General features: G+C 43.2%; 1 protein-coding gene across 3 annotated transcripts in view; it reads right to left on the reverse strand.

Moving 5' to 3' along the window:
• Positions 1-12,627, reverse strand: part of Myh10 (myosin heavy chain 10) — a 122,409-nt gene that overhangs the window by 67,875 nt on the left and 41,907 nt on the right. For all 3 annotated transcript variants that reach the window (XM_052196902.1, XM_052196903.1, XM_052196904.1), the window contains exon 5: positions 5,603-5,705. In XM_052196902.1, the coding sequence (XP_052052862.1) occupies positions 5,603-5,705 (103 nt within the window). The remainder of the gene's footprint in view (positions 1-5,602; positions 5,706-12,627) is intronic.

Raw genomic sequence — 12,627 nt, forward strand, 5'->3', positions numbered from 1 at the left:
AACCTCCCAAGTGCCTTCACAGCATGGCCACCTCCACGGCAGAGGCTGGCAGACAGCAAGGCGCTCACTTCACTACAAGTAGAACACTTGGCACAAAGTATGATTTAGTCTATCTTCCCATGCAAGTCAGGCTGCAAGGCAGATCTCACCAATGAGAGGCCCAGCACATGCAGCCCGACAGAAAGCTGCAGGGAAAGCTGACGCCAGGCCTGGCCAGGAAACGCACTACAAAGTGATGCTGTGTTTGTGGAATGTAATTTCAGAATCATCTCTTATGATCTAAATAAATCTGTCTCCCCCTCCCCCAATCTTATCCCTATACTTTAAATTGTCCATGGTATTCTAGACCTAAAAAAATTAAATAGAAACCCATAGCAAATGCGATTCTCTAAGAAGAAAAACAATTCCTCATGTAGGGTTTTTAAATTAGTGGTCCTCAAGGGATGCATGATGCGTGTCACCATCAAAATCTCAAAACAGGAACAACTGCACACTCTGGTATTACCTCACAATTCGTGGATACAGGGCATCAAGAAGGCCAACTGAAGACCTCAGTTTCAGCATGTGGGGACTCTGTGATGTGACACAGTTTGAAGAACAGGACAGAGTTCCCAAGGCAACTGCGAAACATGAGGATATGCTCCTAATGTCTGTTTGGATAGCCCAGATTCTCACAGGCCTTACCCACAATCTACCATTGTGCTCAGCTGAACACAGTCAGGGACTACTCCTGGTAATGCCATGCCTAGTGTCACCTGACTTTCTGGGCATTAGGTAAGATGCCCGGGGCACTCTCTACAGTGAATCTTAGTATATTGACTTAAAGACTTAAAACTGGAAATCTCTGTATATTATATGCTAACAATATCCCCTTTTTCTCCCTCCCTCCCTCCCTCCCTCCCTCCCTCTCTCCCTCCCTCTTTTGGGTCTTCTGAGACAGGGTCTCATTATTATGTAGCCCTGGCTGTCCTTGAACTTACTATGTAGTACAGGCTGGCCTTCAACTCACAGGGACCCACCTGCCTCAGTCTCTGACTGCTGGGACTGAAGGCAAGAGTCACCACTCCCAGCCATTAACTTTTCTTAAAGACGTTTTGACTCTTGAACTAAATTAGATTCCTGAGAGCTGTTATTACTAAGATCTGGTATGAGTTGGGGACGTAGGTCAGAGGCAGAATGCTTGCCCAGCACATGCAAGGTCATGGATTCAACCCCTGACACTGCAGGGTTAGGGGACAGGGAAGATTGTTACTATCCTGTGAGCGGTCACTTCCCTCAGCATATTCATGACTGAGACCTTGCAATGCTTGTAGCACACTAATTCTGCACCAGTTGTATGACCCTCCAAAGGCTCCTTCTCGTCTTTGCTATTCAATTCAGTTTGTGGGATTGGAATACAGAAATTGTCAGGGAAACGGATGCTGTGGTCAGTGAGGTGCCTACGTGAGCCAGAGATCTGAAGTACAGATTCCTGAAATCCATGCACCATCCTTCCAAGTTATGATAAGATTGACAATCTCTTTTAATGTGTCTTCCTAATTTAGAGGGGAGACAAGTACAACACCCCTGGTTTCCTGTCCCTAGGCACGGCAACAGGGATTCTTTGGGTCACAGTATTTCACAGGTTCCTTTCCCTATCTCACCCAGGCAAGTGTTTGAATGGATGTTTAAGAAGTCCTAAAACATTCTAGTAGTTCCTGGGAAGGGGGTGAGGTGACCCAAATGCAGCCCCGAGATCTGGGCTGCAGCTTTGAAGTCAGCGTGCAGACTAGCATTCATTCTGTGTCACTGCTGCTGGCTTTACCAATGGTGTCACGGGATAGTTCCTCTTCTAAAGCATCTGAGACATCAGAAAGATCTTACACAAAGCTAATATCTTAAAACTACTATCACAGTCATAATTAATAAATTAATTATGTAAATGCTACTTCTACCTCTAAAAACTACCAGGGAACGATGACAATTTTTTTGTCCCCACTAGAGCTAGGCAAGCACTTATCTTTGCTTCTATCCTATATAACAACAAATGATCTCTACGGATGCTAGGGGAAAACATTATTTAAATCATTTAAAAATTGTAAATGTAGTTATATGTTTTTTTAAGGTTTTCCAATCATGGGTGACAACTATATTCGTGTGTTATTCTACAGTATACAACAGAGCCTTGGGAGAAGATGGACCGTGGGGCAAAGATCCACTTTACTTGCAGGGTCAGGCTCAAGTGCTCCATGAAAGCGGAAAATCAGATTCCAGTTTCAAACAGCAGGGTCCAGTTTCCCTATCTGCTTTGTCACCTTTGCCTCAGTTCAAAGTAGTTTAGGCCAGTGAGGAAGGACAGTATCAGCTGAAGAAGGCCAAGAGCCAGGTGCATTGGCTTGAAGGCATCATTCTAAGTGGAGGTAAAGTTTGAAAAATTAGTCATTTCTAAATCTACTCTCATGTGCCCCAAACTGAGGCTTGGAACAGCAACAGACACGGTAAGGCCTCTGAACGACCCATTAGGCGAAACCCCACAGTGGTAATGTGTTTGCAGCTGCCTGGTGGGTGGTGCCGAGGGCGTAAAGCCAAATATAACTTTCAATTATGTTATAAAACGTATCTGAAAGTTCACAGATAAATCTTTGCTTGAAGTTTACTTTTGTAACTTGAATTTGAAAACCAGTGTTTCTTTTATTTATTCACATTTTCAAGGAAGCTATAAAAGACCAGCTGTACCACTTGGGTGGGTTTTGATCAAGTGTGGGCGTGGCCAAGTGTGGATGAGAACACAGAAACACTCGAGCTCTGCTCTGTTGTCTTCACATGACTCAGCAATCCTCTCCTAGATGTGTGCTCGAGAGCAGTCAGCGTCCCGACCAAAAAAATTGTTCAAAACAGCCCAAACTAGAAGTGACCCAAACACCTGCAGCAGAATGTTCTTAGACCACGACAATAGAATGTTGTACTTCTAATGATACAATGTATGCTGAGTCTCAAAAACAGTATGCTTAGTGAAAGAACAGACAGAAAACAATTCTCATCATATCCAAAGTCCAAAAAAGGCACATAGAGAACAGAAAGTAGACTGGTGGTTGCCAGCACAGGAGGAAATGGGGGTGACTGCCAGGGGACAGAAGGGTTTCTTGTAGGGAGGCAAAAAATGAAAAATTCCTACACTTGTGATGATGTTGAATTGTGTGGCTGTGAAAATAGGAAACCCTAGAGCTATACATGTAAATGGGCAAACTGTATACAATGACTTGCATTGCAATATTTGGCCATCAAAGTTCAATGAAAATTCAGAAGCCAGTGGAATAAAGGAGTGGGAGAAAAAAATGAAACAAATAGTGACTTTGCAAGGTCAGTCCTCTGCAGGCTCTGCACCCCCAAATTCAACCAGATGCAATGAAGATATTTTGGGGAAAGAGTAGCATCTGTACAGGTTCCTATTTGTCAACTACTTACATAGCATGTCTATTGTAACAGACATTATAAGTACTGTAGTGTGACTTATATTACACAAGAGGACTGCATAGGCCCGATTTTTATATGTGGTACCTGAGCATCTGAGGCTTTTGGCATCCACAGAGGGTGAGGAGAGAGGCCTGGAGCCAATCGCACCCAGGTACTGGGGACTGCTTTACAAGCTAATATCCTTCAGGGTGTTGGAGAGCAACTAAGAACCAACACTTGTGCAGTTTAAACACAGTGCATAGCTAAGGTAGCAATCAATGTGGGAAGGCAGCCTTGGGGCTGTGCACACAGATAGCACATGCAGAGCCGTGCAAGCCAGCAGAGACAGCATAGCCCAAAGCAGCAGCCTCCCCCTTTGGGAAAACTTGCTTCCAGGATGGACTACAACTCCTGGGACATCCAACTGTGGCATGCTAGTCACATACAACTAGGATGCCCTGTAGTTTAAAATGACATCGAAACAAAATGTAAATGACAGTGGCTCCTGTGTTTCAGAGAACCTGGAAAATCTAACTCCTTATCTTGCTTATTTAATGCTATCTCAGGCTCGGCCAGATTAAAAGGTCATAGAGTGCACCTCAAATGCACAAAGAAAAGCCGGGCTCTTGTCTATGTTGTCCTCCTTCAACTACCTAAGAAGGCTTTACACATCTCATAGCATGGCAATTCATTCAGTAACCTCTCCAAGCTATACTGCCAACCTGGATGGCAGGAAGTCGCGAAGCACACCACAGGCCTTCACAGGTAAACAGAGCTCTGGGGATGGACAGTTCCTCTCACCTTGAATGTTAAGAACAATACTTGAGAATCTCAGTGCCTGTGACAGTCCCTCTGGATAGGTAGGTCTGCATGATCTTTTCTGTGTATATTAATAGATCAACCATGACTCAACAGCAATGCTTCTTGCTTTAAATTAACGACATCATCATGCTTGGGGAAGACGGACAAATCGAAACCACTGCTGTGCCACGGTGAGGATCATGTCCAAAGCCTTGTCCTGCTCCCCAAGGATTCCTGGGAAGCAGGGGATGGAATCCAGCTCTGGTTTGTGGTTTGTTCAATACTGGGAATATTAAATACAATGTGGCAAGTCTTTGGGCTAAAAAACACACACAGGCATAATGTCATAAAAACTTAGCAGGTTGGAAATGTAGTGTCCCCAAGGGGACAACTTTCAAGGTTGTATCCCAAATTCAAAATGTAATGTACAACACAAAAGTTTTCATGTGATTGTTAAATAGTAAGCTAATTCCACCTAAGATGACAGATGAAATAAATCATCTTAAGTTTAAAGACTTCATAAACATGCATTTCAGTGTCACGGTCGGAGGGGGACTGCGCAGACTGATCTAGAACGCACGTGGAAAGAAAGCGCAAGCGCATGCTGTTTTGTGTAGAAGAGTAAGATGCCAGCAATACATTCTCAACACTAACTCTCAGTTCAGAACAGATTCTGCTCAGAGCCAAGAGCACTACTTGTTTCTAGGAGAGGCTCTATCCAAGGACAGGAATCAGTGCAGGCACTCGAGACTGAGGAACACAAAGAAAATCACTTGCCTGGGGTTTCACTGGCTTAGGCGATTCCTGCTGCTCATTACAAACAGATAAGCAGACATTAGCACAAAGCACCAATCAGCGGGCAGCAGGAGCTGGTTTGGTCGGCACACACAGGCTTACCAGAACTACCACAACCTCTCAAAAAGGAGAGGCTCACTGACACCCATATTTTGTGTTTTTATCTTTTTATTATCCATCGATTCCTTCCACAGACCCCCGCCCTGCCCCCCCCAAACCCAGAGCGGCTATAGGCAGGAGTCATAGGTACTCTGTAATCTGGAGAGAACCGCTAAAATTATTTACAGACACTCTTGTGGTTGACATAAATCTTCATAGGCACTGCTCATTGATTTATAAATTGGGCTTCAAGCCACAGCCATAATTCCTATTTGCCTTGTGAGAAAGCCTAGTTAATTTCCTCATATTGTGCCGGGCTCTTCCTGAGTAGAAGGAAGAGTGAACGAGGCGGCTGGGTGTGTGGCCAGGGAGCTGCTTGCCAGAGCAGTGTGTGCAGCAGCTACGCTTCCCTGCATTGTCTCTGACATTATAAAAGAATGAAATGCAGACAAAAAGCAACAAAGCAAAAACTTACAGGAATATTATGGTCCTTTCTTCCTTTGTGAGAAGATGCAACATGGGCAAGGTACTGAATGACTTTCTTTGTATTTTCTGTCTTCCCGGCACCTGATTCACCCCTAAAAGAAATAGCAACAGCAGCTACTTTAAAAGAGAGCTAAGCACATGTGTTCCAAAATTACAACTGATACATGAAACTGAGCAGAAGAAGATTTAGGGAAAGAAAAAAGAGAAAGCAGGAGAAAACTTATGGGCAACAGTTGTAATAGACAAGAAAATGTATTATTGTTTTTAAATTATCAACTCTTAGAAACCTCGTTATCACCACTGAACCACCTTGGAAATCATTTTCTTTCTTATAATGCATTAAAAATGTACACCCAAAACTGAGCTCTGGATTGCGAAAGAGAACTGACTTTTGCACCTAGCTTTCATTTCATTGGTAGTATTGGTGAGACAACATAGAAAAATATACAAAACACATTTGTTCTGCTTCTAGGGGTAAGAGCTTCCATGAGCAAATAGAAATGTATTTGAATTGTCATGTAAAAAGAGAAAACAAATAAACAACCTCCAGCACTTGGGAAGCAGAGGCAGGTGGATTTCTGAGTTCGAGGCCAGCCTGGTCTACAGAGTGAGTTCCAGGACAGCCAGGGCTACACAGAGAAACCATGTCTTGAAAAACACCAAAAAACAAAACAAAACAAAAAACAACCTCAATAACTGCATTAGAAAACTCTAGTAGCATTGACAGAAACCAACATTTCATTGCAGATGTAATCTGAAGGAACTGACAGCCGGCGGCCTGCTGGGTGCTGGTCATCAAAGCACAGGGCCTGCCAGGGCCGAGCCCATGCTGCACCTGGAGAAAACCTTCCCACTGGTACTCATCTCACACACCTCACCCCGTGACCTCAGGGGCTGGTTTGTGCCTGGCCCCACGTAACCTCACACAGTAGGAACTAAGCTTGACATACAGAGAACCCTCTGTGTACTCAGGGACACCTGGGTTCTCACTCCTCTGCTCAGAATAGTTCAGGTCTCCAGAAAACAAGCAATGGTTTACTCTTTTAATAATCACATATATTAAAATGTTATAAAGTATACCTTTGTAAATTATATACATAGTTCATCTGCACACAAGTACAGTCTCTCAGTGCTTTGTCTTGCCACTCGACTGTCCCAGCAAATCCTGACTCCTCTCCTTGGAGTTAGAGTTGAGCTATACTGTTGGAACTGCCCACCCAAGTTTCCAGCAGGCTCAGCCTCAAGCACAGCACAGCTGGGCAGAGGGATCCTATTGTCCAGCGACAGGGACTGGAGTAGTAGACGATTTCCAAGCTTCAGTATCCCAGCTTAAAAATGTAGGCAATGGGTCTGCTCCCTCCTAGTTCCAAAGTTTGGTGATCCTAGACACAAACCACTTACCGACTTACAGTCAGGTTTCATGCTTGCTAACTGAGAGGGCTAATCTTGGTTGTCAACTTGGCTACATATATCTGGAATCAACTGAAATCCAAGCAGCCTGAGCACACTTGTGGAGGATTTCCTTGACTGGATCATTTGAGGTGGGAGACCTACCCTAAATCTGAAACACTGTAGTCAGCAAACACACCCAAAATCTGGGCTACACCTTTTGGAAGGAAGCTTTGTCTTTCGCCTGTTTGTTCTCAGTCTTGCTGACAAATCCATCCATTCTGCTGCTGAGGCATTCCCACCCTGTCATTGGTATCAGAACCTTCTTCTTGGGGATTCCACATATACTGAAGACCAGCTGAGACCTCCAGCCTACAAGAGTGAATAACAACTGGATGCTTGGCCTTTCCACCAGGAGGCAGCCATTGTTGCACTAGCCAGACCACAGCCTGCAAGCCACTCTAAGAAATCCTTACATACAAATACAGGATCAGTTCTGTTTCTTTAGAAAACCCCAACTAATACACTGGCCGCCTCTGCTTCTCCGAGGAGTTTCTGAGTCTTAGGTATTCAAACCTACCAAGCCTTTAATAAGGTTTCTGCCCACGTTTGAAAGCCTGCATTTAAGATTATTATATCCTTCTAAATTCTCGTTTTATGTAATTTGTATTATTACATCTATCTGCATTTTCTTCTAGATGTTTGAAAAGGTTCAGATTTTATAGCTGAATCTTTAGTCAACCTGAAAGAAAATTATAGTTTGAGAAAATGTAATTCCCACGCCCAGGTGACTTGGCTCACATCCCACTGTGGAGTCTCCAGAGATCTGAGATGTGATCTTTACTTTGCCTACTTGTTTCTCTTTATCTATTCAAGACCAGCACCACAAAGCAGGGATTTTGGAAATACAATTAGTAATCTTCAGCACCTCTTTAGAAAACAAAAAGATAGAAGAAAAATAGTCTCTGGGGTTCATGTCATAGATAAACTTTAAATAACTTGTTCCACTGTACTTGATCCACTGGCCTTCAACCCAGCTGACCATGCCACCCAATGTAGTAGGTGAGACAAATAGCATCAACAGAATGTGACTTTTCAAGGAAAATGGTGATTTTCTCTCTCAGGTAATTCTTCTTTCATTAAAAATAAGCAATGAGGACATCTGGTTGTCTGTCATAGCCCAGTATCTAGCTTAGCAAGTTAAGTCTGATGAATACTGTTGGACAGATGAATGGTCGCAGGCATACTCATTTTGCTTCAGTGTTCCTGTGAGTAATGTCCTTTCATCTCCATATTAATGATCTGGCTGCCTCTGGCTTGTAATGATTTTTTATGCCTTTATCCAGCCATTCACAAATACTTATAAACCAGCTTCTATGGGTTAGTCATTCTTCTAAGAGCTAGAGATGACAGCTGTGAATAAAGTCCATGTCCCTGGAACTCAAGTATAGAGAATGGGACATGAACAAACAAGGGGAGAAAATGACTACAGACCATGATGAACTATCTGAGGGAGATGAGAGACACTGGTGAGAGAAATCTGAGAAGAAGGGACAGCCATCTTCATATGCTAGATACTTTCTCCAAGACAACTAAGAACTAGCAGGTGAGAAGCCCAGAAAGCATTCATACAGATGGAGAGACATGCAAAGGCCCCAAGCAGAAAAGAGCTTGGTGTGTTCCCAGGCCTGCTGGCTGAAGATGATGACAAAAAACAGAAGCTGGCATTGATCAAGGAGACTCAGGAAATGCCACAAACCCTGGGAGTTCATGGTAATTATTTGGGTTTTACTCAAGTATACGTTTTTTCTTTCTTTAAGATTTACTTTTATTTTATGTGTATGTGAGTTTAGTTTGCATGTGATCTGTATACCATGTGAATGCAGTGCCCACAAGGGCCAGAAAGTGGTGCTGGATTCCTGGACCTGGAATTACAGATGGCCGTTAGCCTACCAGGTGGGTGCTGGGAAATGAACACAGGTCTTCTAGAACAGTGGTTCTCAACCTGAGGGTCATGTGTGACCCTTAGTACGTGTGTGTGGGCAAGGGTTTGAAAAGAGTTTTCATACGGGTCACATCAGATATCCTGCATATCAGATATTTACATTACGGTTCATAATAGTAGCAAAATTACAGTTGTGAAGTAGTAATGAAAATACTTTTATGGTTTGTGTGGCTCTTTTCAAAGACACCCAGTGTATGCTCACAGTGACCAGCAGTGGGTCTGGTCTGCAAGCATGGGCTGCAGGCCACAAAAACCACATCAGTCTTCAGAGCTTATCCAGTAGAAACATGGGCAAAAGAGGTTCAGGGTGTAAGCTGCAAGTTCAGCTTTCATAGGAAGTGCGAATTAGAAACTGACTACAAACTAAGGCTTAAAGACAGACTATAAACTATGTACACATTATATGTACTTGTTTACATTTTATATGTATGGGTGTTTTGCCTGCACATATGCCTGTGTACCTCATACCCTTGGAATCCAGAAGATGGCTGCAAATCAGCTACCATATGGATGCTGAGAATCCAACCCTGGTCCTCTAGAAGAGCAGCCAGAGCTCTTAACTGCTGAGCAATCTCTGAAACCTTATGTACATGCTTACTTATATAAACAAAACCTACATTGCTTCAATTTTTGATTTGTGGTACTGTGTATAAAATAGTATACACAGTATACTAAAATAGTACATACTGTGATATTTAGTATAAAATAATTACTAAATAATAAACACAAAATAACTTCCTCATTAAGTAGAAAACTTTAGCTTGACTATGGACCACTGTAAGCCAGAGAGAGGTAAACACAATCTTGGTATATTTCACTTGGATTTTCAAAAGTACAAAGGAATATAGTCTGTTAAACCTGGGATACAATGTTTCACATTTCCCTATTTTTGGGTCACAATGTTACTTTATAATATAAATATGAAAGTTGTTAAATATTACAATTGTTGACATCTAAAACCAAACAAAAGGCAAGGATGAATATTTCTAGGACAGGGGGAGGACCTTTCTGGGGTAATGAGACTGTCTTCTGCATCTTCAGAGAGGTTTAGCTTATAAGATCGACTCAGCAAAAACTATACTTAAGATATGTGGACTGCATTATATGGATTTTGCTCCAAATAAAAGTATGAAAACATTGGACCTTAAATAGTACTGTCTATACTGCAAAACATTTAGGGAGAAATGTGCTGATTTGTTAACACTTGGACTTAAAAAGCACTAACTGATGGGAATCAGAGCTTACTAAATAAGTGAAAATTAAACTATACAGCTAAACAATTGGCAACCACCAAAATAAACACTGCCTAAACTTAGGCGAAACTCTGGACCTATGCAGTTACTTTTGAGCTTCTCCCAGGAGTGTCCCAGGACTCAACTATATATCAATTTAGAAAAACTGAGGTAATACTCCAACCTTCCCACCTGAAGCCCTAACCTCTTCCACTGGACCATTACAGTTAAGGTATGACCCTTCATGGGGCTGGAGAGATGGCTTAGCAGATAAGAACACTGACTGCTCTTCCAGAGAACCCAGGTTCCATTTCCTGCCCCCACGCGGCAGTTCACAGCTAGTGGTAACCCCAGCTCCAGGAGATGACGCCCCCACAGCAGGCAAAGTACCAATGTGTATAATCAATAAGTAAATTTTTAAAAGTTAAAAAAAGAAGACCTTTCAGACAGTTCCTGTAGCTAACCATCTTCATCTTAGGGTTCTATTGTTGTGATAAAACACTGACCAAATTCAGCTTGGCTTAGTTAATCTTAAATTTCTAGGTAACACTCCGTCACAGAGGCAGGAACTCAAGCAAGGGCAAGAACCTGAAGCAGGACTGAAGGACTGAAGCAGGGTCCACAAGAAGAAGAAACAGTGCTTCCTCAAGGCTTGCTCACCCTACTTTCTTATATAGCCCAGGACTACCTGCCCAGGACCAACACCTACAGTGAGCTGGGCCCTCTCACATTAATAATCAATACATACAATACCCCACAGATGTGCTTACAGGCCAAGCTTACGGAAGCATTTTCAATTATGACTTTCTCTTCCTAGACTGGAGAAATAGTTCAACAGGTATTAGATGCCAAGCCTGAATTTCAGTGCCTGGGATAGAGAGAACCAGTTCCTACAAGTTGTTTTCTGAGCTCCACACATACTCTATTGCATATGCACACTCACATACACACCAAACATCAAACAATCATCATTGCCCGTTATTTTATGTGTAGACAAACCTTTTCTTTTCTATTTATCTGGATCTTTCAGTAAATAAGCAAGCCCCAGACCACTCTCCTTTCAACATACACAGAAAGATGGACTGATGGGTAGAGGGATGGACAAACAGGCAGATATGATAAATCAACCAGAGTGCAGTATTAGAGTTGAGCCTGGGTGGCTGTGTATGCTGTTCATTGTAGTTTTCTAACTTTGTTTTAGGCCTGAGACTATTAATGATAAGACATTGGGGTAAGACAACAATTTAGGGACATATAGAGTGACCCCACTGTGAGGCTCCGCAGCTTCAGAATGGCTGTTCTAACTGCACAGAATTCACTGAGATGTACAGACTTTGGATTTGGTTAATTTTGCTATGCGGAAAAAAAAAATCCAAGTTCTTTATAACAAAATTTTAATAATTTTTAAATGAGAAAGGAATGGGAAAGAAAGCAAACGTTCATAATGGCAGCTTCCTGAGCCAAGCAGAGACAACTCAGCTCCCAGGGGACCAGCTAGTGACCGCACGCCTCTCACTGACGACAAACCCACTCTAAATGACACACCTGCCTAAGGACAAGTGCGAATGCCTGAGGACCACTGAATCAACCAAAGATGGGAGGTCACCAGCCTTCCATTTTGCCGACAGCAGCCATTCCCTTGTGAAGGGCCCTTTGTTCTCAGAGCCTGGTGACACAGCCTGTAATCTCAATGACTTGAGAGGCTGAGGCAGGAAGACTGCAGGTTCAAGGCCAGCCTGAACCTATACTTCAGCAGTAAGTTGAAGTCCAGCCTGGGAAACTTAGTGTCTCAAAATAAAAAGAGGGTTGGGGTACATCTCATAGGACGAGTGCTGGCCCATGATTATAAGGCCCTTGCTAAAAGTCATCCAATCCCAAACAACAGAATGTAAGCAGGAGCTGAGTCTGCCACCTGGATTTGGTTTTATAATGGCAGCTAGGTGGGAGGACTACAGACACGTTTCCTACTTCACTTTGCAGTGGGTCCCAGATGCACTCTGGCCAGGGTGGTGTCTGCCTTGGGAGAGGACATGGCAGGAATCCCAGCACGTACCTTCTTGCTACTTCCAGAATACAGCTGTCCCATAAAAGGCAGCATGAGCAGACACTGAGAAAAGCCATGGCACCTGTTCAACAGTCAGCCAGCACCCACAGCCGGCTGCAGAGGCAGGAGTGAGCCCCACATGAGATGCCTGAGCCTGTTCTCTATATGTACTCAGCCAAGTGAGTCTAAAACAGTTGCTGGGAAACCTGCAGGACCATACAACCATACTCAGTTTTTTGTTTTAATTATTACTTTTATTTTACTTATTATCTGAATGGGGGGAAGGGGTGCACGAGCACTTGAGCAGAAGGGGGTGTGCCAAGGGGCATGTGTGGAAGACCAGG

This window comes from Apodemus sylvaticus, chromosome 10 (assembly GCF_947179515.1).
Source record: "Apodemus sylvaticus chromosome 10, mApoSyl1.1, whole genome shotgun sequence".
Taxonomy (NCBI): domain Eukaryota; kingdom Metazoa; phylum Chordata; class Mammalia; order Rodentia; family Muridae; genus Apodemus; species Apodemus sylvaticus.